Here is a 12,781-nt window from a genome sequence, read left to right on the forward strand (position 1 = left end):
ATGTATAAATATATATGTGTGTGTGTGCGTCTGTGAGTGTGTATATGCTTATATATATATATACAAATATATATGTATATATATATATATATATGTGTGTGTGTGTGTGTGTGAGAGAGAGTGTGTGTATGTATGTATGTATGTATGTATTAGTCGTAATATATGGATTCGATACCTTTTTTGATATTAAGCCATATATGCTCGAGAATTCCCTTATTATTCTCTCCCTACTACTCAAATATTTTTAAAAGCTTTCGCTCCACTTAGAATTTATGTTCGTTTCTTATGCAACAAAGTTCACTGTCACTTTTATGTTCAGATTGTATTCTCGGACCCTGGTGTCCCACCCTACTTACTTGCATTTGAAAAACTGTTCTATCGAATTAATTGTATCTGGATGTGTCTAGATGGGTGAAGACGGCTCTGCACCATCACCTGCGACACGAACAAAACAGAAATGCTGCCAGGCCGTAGCAGACCCGGCGGCCAGAAAAGGCTACTTTGAGGTACTGAAGAGCCACAATGTAATTTTTGCTTGCGATTTTTGCATCGGGAGTTGGACGTATGTCAACCATGGAGATCATGGATTCATATATGCTTTTAAAATATATATTTGAGCTGGGCGTGTTTGTGTGAAACATTGCGTTAGCAAATACAATTTGTTCGTATGTTGGTGAGATTGCACGATTAACAATTTGGTCAATATGCGTATGATGTCAAATTAGAAAAACGTATTCAGAGACACGTGTCTTACTACTTTTGCAAATTTCAAGCTATTACGGATAGATAAAGTCCACTACGCGATATTCTTGAGAACGCACAAGCCGTCAAGACGAAAAGACAACTCATAATGCTTCGAGGTACATGACAGTCCACGATACAACTAGCATACTAAGTATCGATGCAGCATATCATACATAGCACCTAAACACCCTGTACATTTACACAGCTCGTACGTGACACCAAGGACTGGCCTGTGTATAAAGTACTGCCGCGCAAGTGAGGCTACGTTAGGCGAAACCCACAAGCAAGCGATTTTGAAAACATGGGAGGACATCTCCAACTGCTACCATCTATGACCCGGAAGCGATTCAGGACACTCCGCAACCTACCTGGCGTGTGGAACTATATCTCTTATATTCAGTGAGGATTGGAGGATCATATACCACCCTTTGCATTCCAAAATACCACATTGTGTAGAGACTGATTAGGCTCAAAGCTGTTTAGTTTCCTACTTTTGCTGTGTGGCGAGTGTGTTGATATTTAGCGTATATACAATCACAGAGTAGTTCCCGAGGAAATTAACTTATTACCACAGTAAAAGCCCAACAAAGGTACCAATACACAACCACTGATATGCTCCTTTAAATACCCTCTGCCGATGAAGTGCGTGCCTCACCGCCGATATTTATACGTACTGCTGCTGTAATATACGATGTGCGTGAATCAATAGTACTTAGGTGCTTCTAGCAAACTACACCGTGCGAGATTGCACCGCTTCAACTCGCTGCTTCGAAGAGTACGCGACAACCCTGTATCGAAGGTGTTGGGACAATTGACTCAAGTTAAGTTGCATACACTTTTCCATGAAAGATGGAATGAATGTTATCGCAAACTTGGCTGCGAAGCCTATGGAATAAGTAATTTATCGAGCTGAATACTATGTATACACAGCCTCTGGATCAGTCTGGATCGGATATGAACACGAATTTAGAAAGAAAGACAAGCTGGCGCTGTATCGAGATTTTTTTCTAAAGCGTACTCTGCCAAACGCAGCAGGGGGTAACCCTTAAACTGTACTTTTATTTGCACGCAAAGTGTGGATACGCTGCATTATAAACACATCTCACATTGTACAAGATCGCACGCACTTAAATTCGACTTAACTTTTGCTTTTGAATGTCGAGATGAGTACGGACTGGTGTGGTGCTATATGAGTTCCGCAAATTCGCTTCCATCACATTGGCTGCAACCTGCGTCCGCACACTACTAGTACGTGTACCTCTTTCCAAATTTATTAAGGAAGGTGTTTTGTCAGCGGTGTACAATATTTCAAGACTTAAGCTAAGGTTTCTTTGTAAACTCGGGTTGAGAATATATTTGACTTCGAAGGGGCGTTTAATATGCAGCTGCTAACCTTGTCAACTGTTCAGACGCAGGTGGACACTGGGATCACATTCGATCGACACATAACTATTTCGCAGCAGTACGCAGTCATAAATGTGACTTGCATTGTGAACTGACAAACGTACCATCATGGAAGTCTATAAACTAGTTGAAAATGTCAAGTTTGATTGTTTTGCGACTCTATTCATCTATTGAAACTATGCATGCGTCGTGCGTGTGTGGATCAGTGGGATTTAAACTGATAAGCGGAGAAGCTACTCACTAATATGGTGTTGTTATTTATTTGTGTCTCACGTTGGATGCCTGGGTGCTGATGTCATGTTTGTGTGATCAGTCTATCAACTATAACATCTCATCTTCTATACACGGAGAATGCAAGGGACGTGAAAGAACAATGCTTCGCGTGTTTCATTATTTATTAGAATTTATGATAATTGGAATGGGTCCGATTATAGTGTATAGCTCAGTTATCTGCGGCTATGCTCCTCTGCGTACCGAGGCACTCAGGATTAGAAAAACCATATCTTCACCACTATAATAACACATATTTAAAATGTTGCAGTCCTAGGTATTGACCTAAAGACTTGAAATAGCCAACGAGTGTGAAAGATATTATTTATATGCAATTGACGAAGAGGTTATATCACGAGTTATTGAAACCACGTGGAATTTACTTAAAAAAGATGATTACTACATGCACGTGTTCGTGACATGATTTGGGCCAGCGCCCAGCATTCAGTTTGTGTAGTATTATAATCATCACAGTGTCCAAGAATTAAGAGTTGGTTGGTTATTGCTATATCCATCTGTTGACAACACTCTGTCCTCAGATACGACGTGTCATCGCGGTGCTCGCGATGCCCCCTCACAAGGTGAGCTTTCGGTTCCGTTCATTCTTATGTTAAAAACAAGCCAAATTGTTACTCAACATGTTTCATACCTCTTTATTACGAGACAAGAATATTTAGTCTTCAAAATAATGTGTTGAAGAAACTCGATTAATATTTTTTATACTTTTAATGAGGGAATTTTAATATTGTGTAGTTAAAGTGTATAGCTCAGTTATCTTCGGTTATACTCATCTGTGCACCGAAATGCTCAGGATTAAGAAAAACCATATCTTCACCACTATAATAACACATATTTAAAATGTTGCAGTCCTAGGTATTGACCTAAAGACTTGAAATATTCAATGAGTTTGTTCATGGGTATTTATATGCCTCGAAACACTACCTGATATTACGAGTTTGTAAACATTCAATGTCCACGTGCAAAACCGAGCTACAATGTTTGTGAGTTGTGGCCCGGGCTTGTGGCTAACCTCATTAAGTTAAGCTATATTGATATATAAGTTGAGCGTTAAACTTATACTTTTTCGTCTGAAAACGTTGCAACGTTTTACTGTTACAATTCGGACCTCAATTATTTCGATTTGCTGCCCACGATAGTGCACCTATTCTCACACTTTTAGCCACGAAATACAAACCCGACCAATGAAAAACAACTAGAAAGTGATTACCTTTGCTTTTTTTTATCTGACAATATAGCACTTGTAAACGTGAAGTTGTCACTCTAGTCACTAGGCACTAAGTCACTAAGAACACATAAAAGTAAAACTAATCGTTTTGGTAGACTATGTAGCCTGTTGCCTGTAGACTGTAAATCCTAGATATCTCTATCAATTATATATACCTTAACTTCTAGAATATGAACAACGTCAATATCAAGGGACAGTGTAGCGGGCTAATATACTTGACAACGCTCAACCAACGCTCAAGTCTCCAGAACCGATGGTTGGGCGGGCAATAGTTAGGTAATGTGGTTAGGACAAAACTCTGACCTGAACAGTGCTCTTATGGGTAGCTTTAGGACTACGAATATATAGGAAAAAGTTTAACTTTTTACTTTTACTTTTTCATTTGAAAACGTTGCAACGTAATACGTGATGAGGTTAGGTTTGTGGGCTGTGCTTCTCTCGCGATAGGCAAGACTCGAGCCAAAGTGCCAAAGCCCCCAAGCCCCCACAAAAGTTTGTCGGCCCTGGATTTCCGTTTGGAGTTGAGGACTTGTTGAGGGCCTAGAGTTGAGGCTTGAGCGTGAAATTGAGCCAATCATTTTGTTTACTCTTCATGATTTTATAACTATTTGTACTAAAACTTTTATGATTGTCGTAAATCAATTCTATCGTAGAGATGTGCCATAATTAGTACGCAATGAAGAATCAGTTTGAAACATATTCTGAGCTTGATCACACTTGTTTCAAATTTCATGTACAAATTGAATCCTTCCGCTTTTGGATAAAATAAAATTAGGCGCCATTTTATAATCAGCTTCAACACGCACACGAAAGTGGCACCTTACAAAAAATTTATGTACATATATCAGAAGATACGAGGCCAGTCACCACACCTTCGCAGATAGCTTACAAGACACACGCACGTGTTAAGTAGCATGCGTTAGTAAGTACTTACGGTATTCTGTATGGTGTAGCTCTGTCACTGTAAGTGGGGTACAGTACCAACGGACCTACTCGTTTGCGATAGGGCTAAAAACAATATTGCCAGTTTCGCTTGAGCGTGTCTCAAAGACACAATCGACAGCGCGAGTAAGAGCAAGTAAACGAGGTGTGCCAATTCTATCTCATATAATAGTCTTTTCACTATGATATACCATGATATCGTGTGGTCTATTAAAGCAATTTGCAGAAGTTATATCCCAAAATTGTTGTACTATTTCATTGAAGAGTCTCTACCATATGCTTAACGTGACAGCATATATGTGTTTGGGAACAGATCCGCCAGAATTAGGAGTTATTTTAGAATCGTTATACGTGCGTAGGTGAGATGAATACGACGACGGGTACCCAATGGTATTCTTCGATGCGCGTATATAGTTTCGTAGTTTCCATGTACTGGGGATTAGTTCGAAATGCCTTGTTCGAAAAACATTAAGTAGTATTTTGTAATGGGCTTGTGTGTTTTGGCTATTTCTATGTATTTTCCTGAAATTCGAGATACACAGAGAACAAAAAAATTGATCTATGTATCTAGACTTGCCCCCTTTTTCTCCGGGATGGCTTAGAAAGCTCTGTACAGATTCGCCGTCAGTTGTGCAAGGATTGTGAACGATTTCAACCTTAGGAGCGTAGCTCTATATATTCAGCTATTCTTTGTGTGTATCCGTTCCATGCGTGTCAGTGATGCTTGTGATGCTGAATATGGTGTGTCTAGATTAAATTGAAGGGCTATATTGATGTGCTTCCTTTGCTTGCTGTATGTTCAGGGTGAAGTGGTGCATTGGGTATCGAAACAAATAAATATATTGTAGTATGCACGGTGATTCGATTGTCAGCAATGACGTTCCAGCACGACCAGGATTTTGACTGAATTAGCTGTTGAATATATTCGTTTCGACGACAACACCTATATAAAAACTCTCCTCAGTATCTTCGACTATGAAAGTGGTTTTCTGCGCTTGTAAAGCTTGCAGAACAGCCGTGTTGCTATCCATTGTACGAAGTACGCCTTGAGCTGAGCTCTGTTAGGATTTATATTGAAAGGCCATTGCCCTTTTGAAAACAGAAAACAGACACGGTTCATCATTCTTTGAAACATGTTGACAACTACTATAGTATAGTCAGACACCATCGTTCACCAAAATATGTATTCTCATTTCCTGTACTTTACCCCCATGGATTCAAACTTCACTAAGGATAGCACTGTCCATTGATATCTTACGAACTGGTGGAATTCCTGACGTCTTCACGAATCTTCAATGAGTATGAGTTGGCACTTACACTTTGTGTGAGATTTTATTTGCTTAAGAATTACATTTATCGTGTCTAATGACTAGGTGGCCAAACCCACCCTTCACGAATTTCAGCTCTCTTCGATACTCCCCGACTTGGTTCCGTCGCACCGACTTTAAAAAACCAAGTGCAATCTGACACTCTACCAATGACACCTCTGGTGTGTTCTTTATGATTTTCCGTCTTGGTATTATGTAACATTCCAAGATTCAGCTATCATATAATGTTAGAATTGCTTGTATCGTTGCATTTAACCCATCAGTAGCGGAGTTATCGTTGGTGCACCGTAGCTGGACACACGATTATCAAACGTAGTGCTAGTGATTTCAGTTATTCTCCTATTCACTACGTGCTAGAATTCATCACCCACGACTGACTCCAGTATACGTTCCCGGATCCTGAACTTATTTCATTCTAACCCTGTGATTGCACTAGCACAGCGAATTATCTCGTATTATTTACGCGACTTTGGCCACTACAGTCCAAATCGAAGCTAAACCTTGATTTCCCACACCCACTTTCAACCATTCTCATACAGTTATATTTTTTTTATTCAGTTTTCTCTGAAAATAACTCAAACTCTCCGCAGCAGATTGTGACAATATGAACGAGAGACAGCGACCCCGAGACTCCAATGAGATCCGTCGCAATCTGGCACCCACGTTTGCGGCGGCTTCGGGTGCTCCAAGTGCAGCTACTAGTGGCAATATGGGTGAAGCAAACCCCATCTCTGGTCGAAATGCATCCGCACACAGACAGGGGATAACAAACGCTGGCAACACACGTACACACTCGACTAGCCTAAATGCTACTGCGTACGCATATGTCCAGCACGCGAAAGATGTGGCTATGGGAATGCGCGAAAAGCAGCAAAAACAGACGGAGATGAATAGGCATGACGTGGGGGTGAGTGCGACTCAGAGCTCAGCACTGGTGGGCGCGGGTACAGGTGTAGGTGCGCAGTTGGCTCCTGGACTACAGCAGGCCGCGATGCAATCGGCTGGTACGTGTGAGTATTGCGTTGGTCGTGCATACGCACATGCGTGTAATTGTATTACGAAATATTGTCACATTACATGCATCTCTAGAGTTTGGTGGCAGATGTCATCGGATTTCAATTTACACAGCTGATGTATCAAGGTAGCGATGTGTACCAAGTTCTTGGTTTAGTATTGTTTTGATATTATGTTTCCAGCGTGCATAATCTCGTGAGTGACCTGACAAGTGCGCTTTTCCGTGCGCTAGTTTCTGTAGTGTGCATGTGCATGTGCATCTTCGTACATATCTTTGACATTGTTCAAGCAGTAATACTGGATGGTTGTCAATTTTTTGGTATCAACGCAATATGGTGTCTCTGTCATGAAATGTACTGGAAATACTGATGCTGACAAATTGTTATCTCTATCTGGTGGTCGCAATCGATTTTGTTTATAGAACTTGTCCCAACAGCCACCGGGAAACAACAGCATGACACGCTCAGAACGGCTGTGCGGCCTCCCACACTTGGCACCATGAGTCATCAACTGCGACCCCAAGTAATACAACAGAGTCAACAAGCTCTAAGCCACCAACCACAGGCACAAGTTCAAGCCCAAACACAGTCCCATGCACCAGGTCATATACAGACACATGCACTGTACACGAAGACCAAAACATTTGAGAAGCCACAGCAATCCTTTGGAGCTCTGTTGGAGGGTATGAAGAAGCTCAAGCAGACGCACGTGGAGAGTGAGTGCAAGATTGCGCAGCAGGTATGTGCACTCTGATTATGGTACTCAAGTGTATATTTCCATATATGTATACGCATATAATATTTTTATGTGCGTAGAACTTGTATCGATCTATCGATGTGTCAATCAAAGCACTTGCCTTTCACGCTTAGGCGCTAGTGGAGCATACGAATTACGTATACAAATCGATACAAACTTTGTCTGGTGCTTTCGGATAGTATAGCGTCGTCAGTTTTATACACGTTGTAGCATGTACCCCGGGAGGTTATCCGCATCGACACTCTAAATAGACTTTCCTGAGGAATAGTACAGGCATGTTCAGCCAGGCACTACTGAGAAAGATAGAACTAAGCAATTACTGTCATGTTCTGCACATACATATGACTCATCCACATACCCATACGCACCCACACGCCGGTTAATACATATGGTATATGTTATAAATAGTAAACATATAAATACATGCACATAAAATATAGTTCTTTCTGTCAAATGACGATTGCAGAACGAAACTATCGGCGAATATGAGGTCAAAATGAAGGAGCAGAATTCGCGACTGCAAGAGCTGCAAAAGCGGTGTGGACATCTCGAGCGTAAGCTACAAGTAGAGCTCAAGTCAAGGGACGAGGTTCTACGCAAGTATGTGAGTACTGCATATCTTGATCTCGTTTCGTTTGGGTAATCGACATGGTTTGTTTTAACTTGAAATTTGTTGTTACACAGTATTTGGAAACGATACTGTACGTTCATCGGCTGTCCAGCAAACCATAATGCAGTTCGTCTATTATCACAATCGAAACATGAACGATATGTTTGTCAATTTAGGCAAGCATGTTTTTTTGCGCTTTTTATCTGGCAGTTTGTTGGTTACCAATATGGAGCATGTTCTCGTTGCTGATCAAAACATGATTGTTCCTTGGCAGTATCATTGAATTCGATTATTTTCTGAACTATATTACTGTGGCATTTCGAGATGAAAGCCTCACACGAAGCTCGTTTCCTCCACACTATACAGAATCCAGAGTATCAACACGTTATGCCTAAGTCTGAAAGAGAAGATGTCCAACATCGACGAGGTGATTGCAAAAGGTAGGATGCCTGGGGATATGCTGATCGATTGTATTGCCTCTCGTTCCTACCGTTTATACTTTAAAACCTGGGTTTGCTTTTTATATATACTGACTAGTTTCTATCTATTATTGTCAAATGTAATTGGCACCAATACTTTTGTGAATTATTTCAACCTATACCACTAGGTATTGCTAGAATAACATGTATCATTACTCGCTTGCCACTCATTTGTCGACTTCAGAGAAAAGCCAGTATAGCTGTGTATATATTTGAAATTCCATGAATTTGAGGCACACAATTGGTCGTCTATTCTTCTGCTATTAAGATAAATGGATTCTAGATTAGTATTTACCACTCAACATAAGGGGCATGCTATCGTATTTGCCGCTGCTTAACTTCATGCCCGAATTCAATACATAGTTGGCACAGCGAGATTACTTACTAACTCAACTATGTGAAATATGCCACTGATTGCCATATCACATCGCACTTGAATTATATTAGGCACTGCTTGTAGTACATTTTCTTGGGAGATTTTTAGAGTAAGTTGTACTCGACCCCAAGATCTAGATTTATTGTACGTCTCTCGTTCTCACTACATTTTGCAGATTATTTAGTGCGTTAGTATCGCTATATGTCCTTGAGAAAATTGCAATATCGATTTATCTGTATATCACCGGCCCTTCCAACAGGAGAGGAGGACAAAGACGATATCAAACGCGAGCTCAAGCGGGTTCGAGTTGGTATAGAGCACGTGAATGTATCCTGTGCATAGATATAATATACCAATTGCTCTGCGTAAATTTATCATATTTGTGTGGACAAAACTCGCTTCACTGTGCATGTTCAAGGGACTTTTATTCGTAGTATTATTCTTTCTGTATTCATATTCAATAAGAAAGTAAAGAACTAAAATGTGTGCCGAAAGTTGTAAACCTGCTGCTTGATTCAATATAAGTACACTTCAAGTTGTTCCGTACATAAAAAAAGGCATATTCTTTGTATATTCTTTATCTCAGATGCTTATTTTGTGTCTTGAATGCACAACCTTCTTCAATGTTGTAGTATTACCAACACGTGAGTGGACGGATTTAAGACAAAGTTGTTTGGTTACCCGTAAGTCAAGCCCAATCGAATACTTCGATCCCATTAATACAACAGGTCGAAACTAGCCAACCAGGATTCCAGAATCAGAAAATTGTTCATCCATCTAATATGATGTAGCATTTACACTGACAACTTTATCAGTAAAAGTATCCTGCATGTACTCATTATGGTTTTTCAATACGTCGATGCAACTGTTTTCTCCTTACGGTGTGGTTGAGTGACTTTGATGCGTCGATGACATCGTGCATGCGTGCCACCTATCGAGTATCTGTATTTATCAGAACTTTATCGCTTCAATATGTACTAAAATGCAAGATAGCCCTTTCTGACATAAAGAGTATATTTTTATCTATCTCATGCGCCTGTTTCTTTAATTTGTATCTCTATCGATCTGTAGCTTTTGAAACTCTGTCCAAGGATTTTGCTGAACTGAGCCAATCGAGGGAAAAAGAATCTGCGGCGTGTATGTTATTCAGATTGCCGACAGGAATGTACAGCAGTGATCGGGGACTCTATAAGACACAAATTACATTATTTGCAAGTTATGTATGTTCTGGCAATACGATGTGTGATGTATGTTCTGGTAATATGATGTAGTTGAAAGGTGCACAAACCGTGTAGTGTGGACATAATTGTATGAGTTTGTCGTGATATGCATTTAAGTTGATTCCCGCGCTCATCAGTGTATTCAGCATCATTTCTACTATACGACAGTCGATGCTCAACCACGGGCGGCAGGTACATTTAAAGCTTCAATAGCAGAATGTTTAGTTATTGTGCACTCAGGCACATCGAGGTTTGTGATGCGGTTTGAAATAGTTTAGCACAACGGCGCGACAGCACATCGTGCAAAAGTGATGAGAGAGGAGATTCGAAGCGGCTACTATTTGAGAGTGTGCGGAATTGTTGAAAGTGGATGGTATATCAGCATAGATGATGATGCTTTCGTATCTTCGAAAACTGTCATCAGTCAAAGTGATGGTTGAGAGCCTGCACAAGCGACTGGCAGATTTGACAACCCAGCTCGAGAAGAGCAGAGAGTTCGTCGCTACCCTTGAAATGGAGGTATGCGATCACCGATATATAGTTCTAGGGCACCCATCAGAATTTGCTTATACAACGGATCAGTTCTATCATATGTATCTTTATTCTTCAGTATCGAGTACGAGAGAATTTTCCTGACATGATTAAGGGCTCCAAAGAGCCACGCGTGTGTGCTACATACATACGAGGCATCATTCATGCTTCCCTTTTCTCAACACTTGGACCGCTTATTGAAGCAAGAAGCTCTCAGCCTATTATAAAATCATTTAAAAATGGCGGGGTAGCTCCGTGCTTGCTGCATATCCACAGATTAATGCTCGTATCTTCATATCTGCTGGTCTATGGCTATTAACAACACTGTTTTTTCATCTCTCGGTACTCTGCGAGTTTTTCCACGTTTCAGGTTTTAAACGATACACTTTATCCAATTTCGTCGGTTTTCAAATTTTTAACCTGATTTAAATATCACACCTGTAGCCGCAATCTATATGTTTGCTACAAGTGTCGTTTGGTTTCATTGTTCGAACTATTGTGTTCTTCAGATCCTCTCTTTTCCCCCCCTCTCCCTCCTTTCAAAATAAAAAATATATCGTTAAATATCCTCATTTCTATTGCATCTATGGTTGATTGCAGACTACCATTGGCTATCTGCAACTATTTAGGTGCTTTTTTGGGTTCGTTGCATTCAGAACATCGTAAACCTTTCAACCTTCCTCTCCTCAAAACTAGCACGATGTCGCTTGTTTTCAGTTTATTCCTCATGTTGTATTCTATTGCCTCCCTCTCACCTTTACAGCCACTTCAGGTGTTATTTTCCCCCTCCTCCCTCCCACATTCTTCGAGCTTGTTGAATTATACTGCTTCCCCTCCATAACAGCCCATATTTGGTCCCATTCAGCTTCATGTTGCATAATATTGCGATCTTCTAAATTCTACGTCCTCGCATGTACCCTGGTCCCTTCAATGTTTATGCTTGTCACCTCAACACTCGTGACAGGTATCAGATCGGGAGGCTAATCTGGTGAAGATGCGAGAGGATGCCTTTGCCGACGGCGAGCAGCGCAGAGTGCTCGAGCAGGAAAAATGTGAGTCTTTAGACATGGATGTGATGAGATTATGTGTAATATACTATTTCACCTGTGTGTATTGTAGGGGAATTTTAAACTAAGTACCACAAGTCGTATATAGCTATGCTTTCCACCTACTATACACCTAACCTCGACTTTCAAGTTTAGATGGAAGTTGTTGTATAATTTTTTCCCGTTCCAACCCGGTTTTTCGTATTCCGCTATAAATCCCTTCGCTGTGAATCTCTCAATCAGCCGCCATTGAGTATGATCTGTCGCAACAGAAGGCTCTTGTAGCCTCACTCGAGACTCAAATGAGTCTCAAGGGCACCGAACTCGAGCAGATGCAGCTTATGTTGTCAGAGAAGGATCGTACGGTAGCGATTACATCAGAAAATATGCGGGAACAAGCAATCTTGCTGCAAACTAACGCAAAGGGCACGGCTTCACTTCAGTCTGAGTACGATCTTCTCACGCAGGTACAATGTGGTCAGTCTATCAGTCAAATCTTCTTTTTACCACCAATTATACAAACGGCATGTGCTATATACGTATGCATAGTTGAATTATATTTGCACATAGACATATCTGTGTGATATTTTTCTGTCACGAAAAGCGCTGAAAAGCATAATCATATTACCCACTCTGTGCTTATATATATATATATATGTATATATATATATATGTGTGTGTGTGTGTGTGTGTGTGTGTGTGTGTGTGTGTGTATATATATATATATATACAATTATACAGTTATATATATATATATATATATATATAAGTATATATATATATATATGTGTGTGTGTGTGTGTGTGTGTGTGTGT

At 40.4% G+C, this 12,781-nt stretch overlaps 2 protein-coding genes across 4 annotated transcripts; both read left to right on the top strand.

The window, feature by feature from the left end:
* Nucleotides 1-4,548: 4,548 nt before the first annotated feature.
* On the top strand, nt 4,549-10,605 carry SARC_06229 (hypothetical protein; the record flags this gene model as incomplete). Of its 3 annotated transcripts, none has more annotated exons than XM_014299866.1 (7): nt 4,549-4,751; nt 6,525-6,938; nt 7,370-7,686; nt 8,171-8,304; nt 8,681-8,754; nt 9,429-9,479; nt 10,241-10,440. In XM_014299866.1, exons 2-7 carry the CDS (start codon nt 6,539-6,541, stop codon nt 10,438-10,440), a joined length of 1,176 nt encoding a protein of 391 aa, XP_014155341.1. In that variant the 5' UTR covers nt 4,549-4,751; nt 6,525-6,538. The 3 variants fall into 3 exon arrangements, with proteins under 3 accessions (XP_014155341.1, XP_014155342.1, XP_014155340.1); XM_014299867.1 differs by lacking the exon at nt 4,549-4,751 and adding an exon at nt 6,032-6,095 and having other exon boundaries at nt 6,493-6,938; nt 10,241-10,605; XM_014299865.1 differs by lacking the exons at nt 4,549-4,751; nt 10,241-10,440 and adding an exon at nt 6,032-6,095 and having other exon boundaries at nt 6,493-6,938; nt 9,429-9,697.
* A 15-nt stretch (nt 10,606-10,620) lies between these two features.
* Nucleotides 10,621-12,550, top strand: SARC_06230 (hypothetical protein; the record flags this gene model as incomplete). The annotated part of the gene is made up of 3 exons (XM_014299868.1): nt 10,621-10,908; nt 11,885-11,972; nt 12,210-12,550. The coding sequence occupies exons 1-3, from the start codon at nt 10,777-10,779 to the stop codon at nt 12,548-12,550; spliced, it is 561 nt and encodes a 186-aa protein (XP_014155343.1). The 5' UTR covers nt 10,621-10,776.
* Nucleotides 12,551-12,781: the final 231 nt, after the last annotated feature.

This window comes from Sphaeroforma arctica (assembly GCF_001186125.1).
Source record: "Sphaeroforma arctica JP610 unplaced genomic scaffold supercont1.437, whole genome shotgun sequence".
Classification (NCBI taxonomy): Eukaryota; class Ichthyosporea; order Ichthyophonida; genus Sphaeroforma; species Sphaeroforma arctica.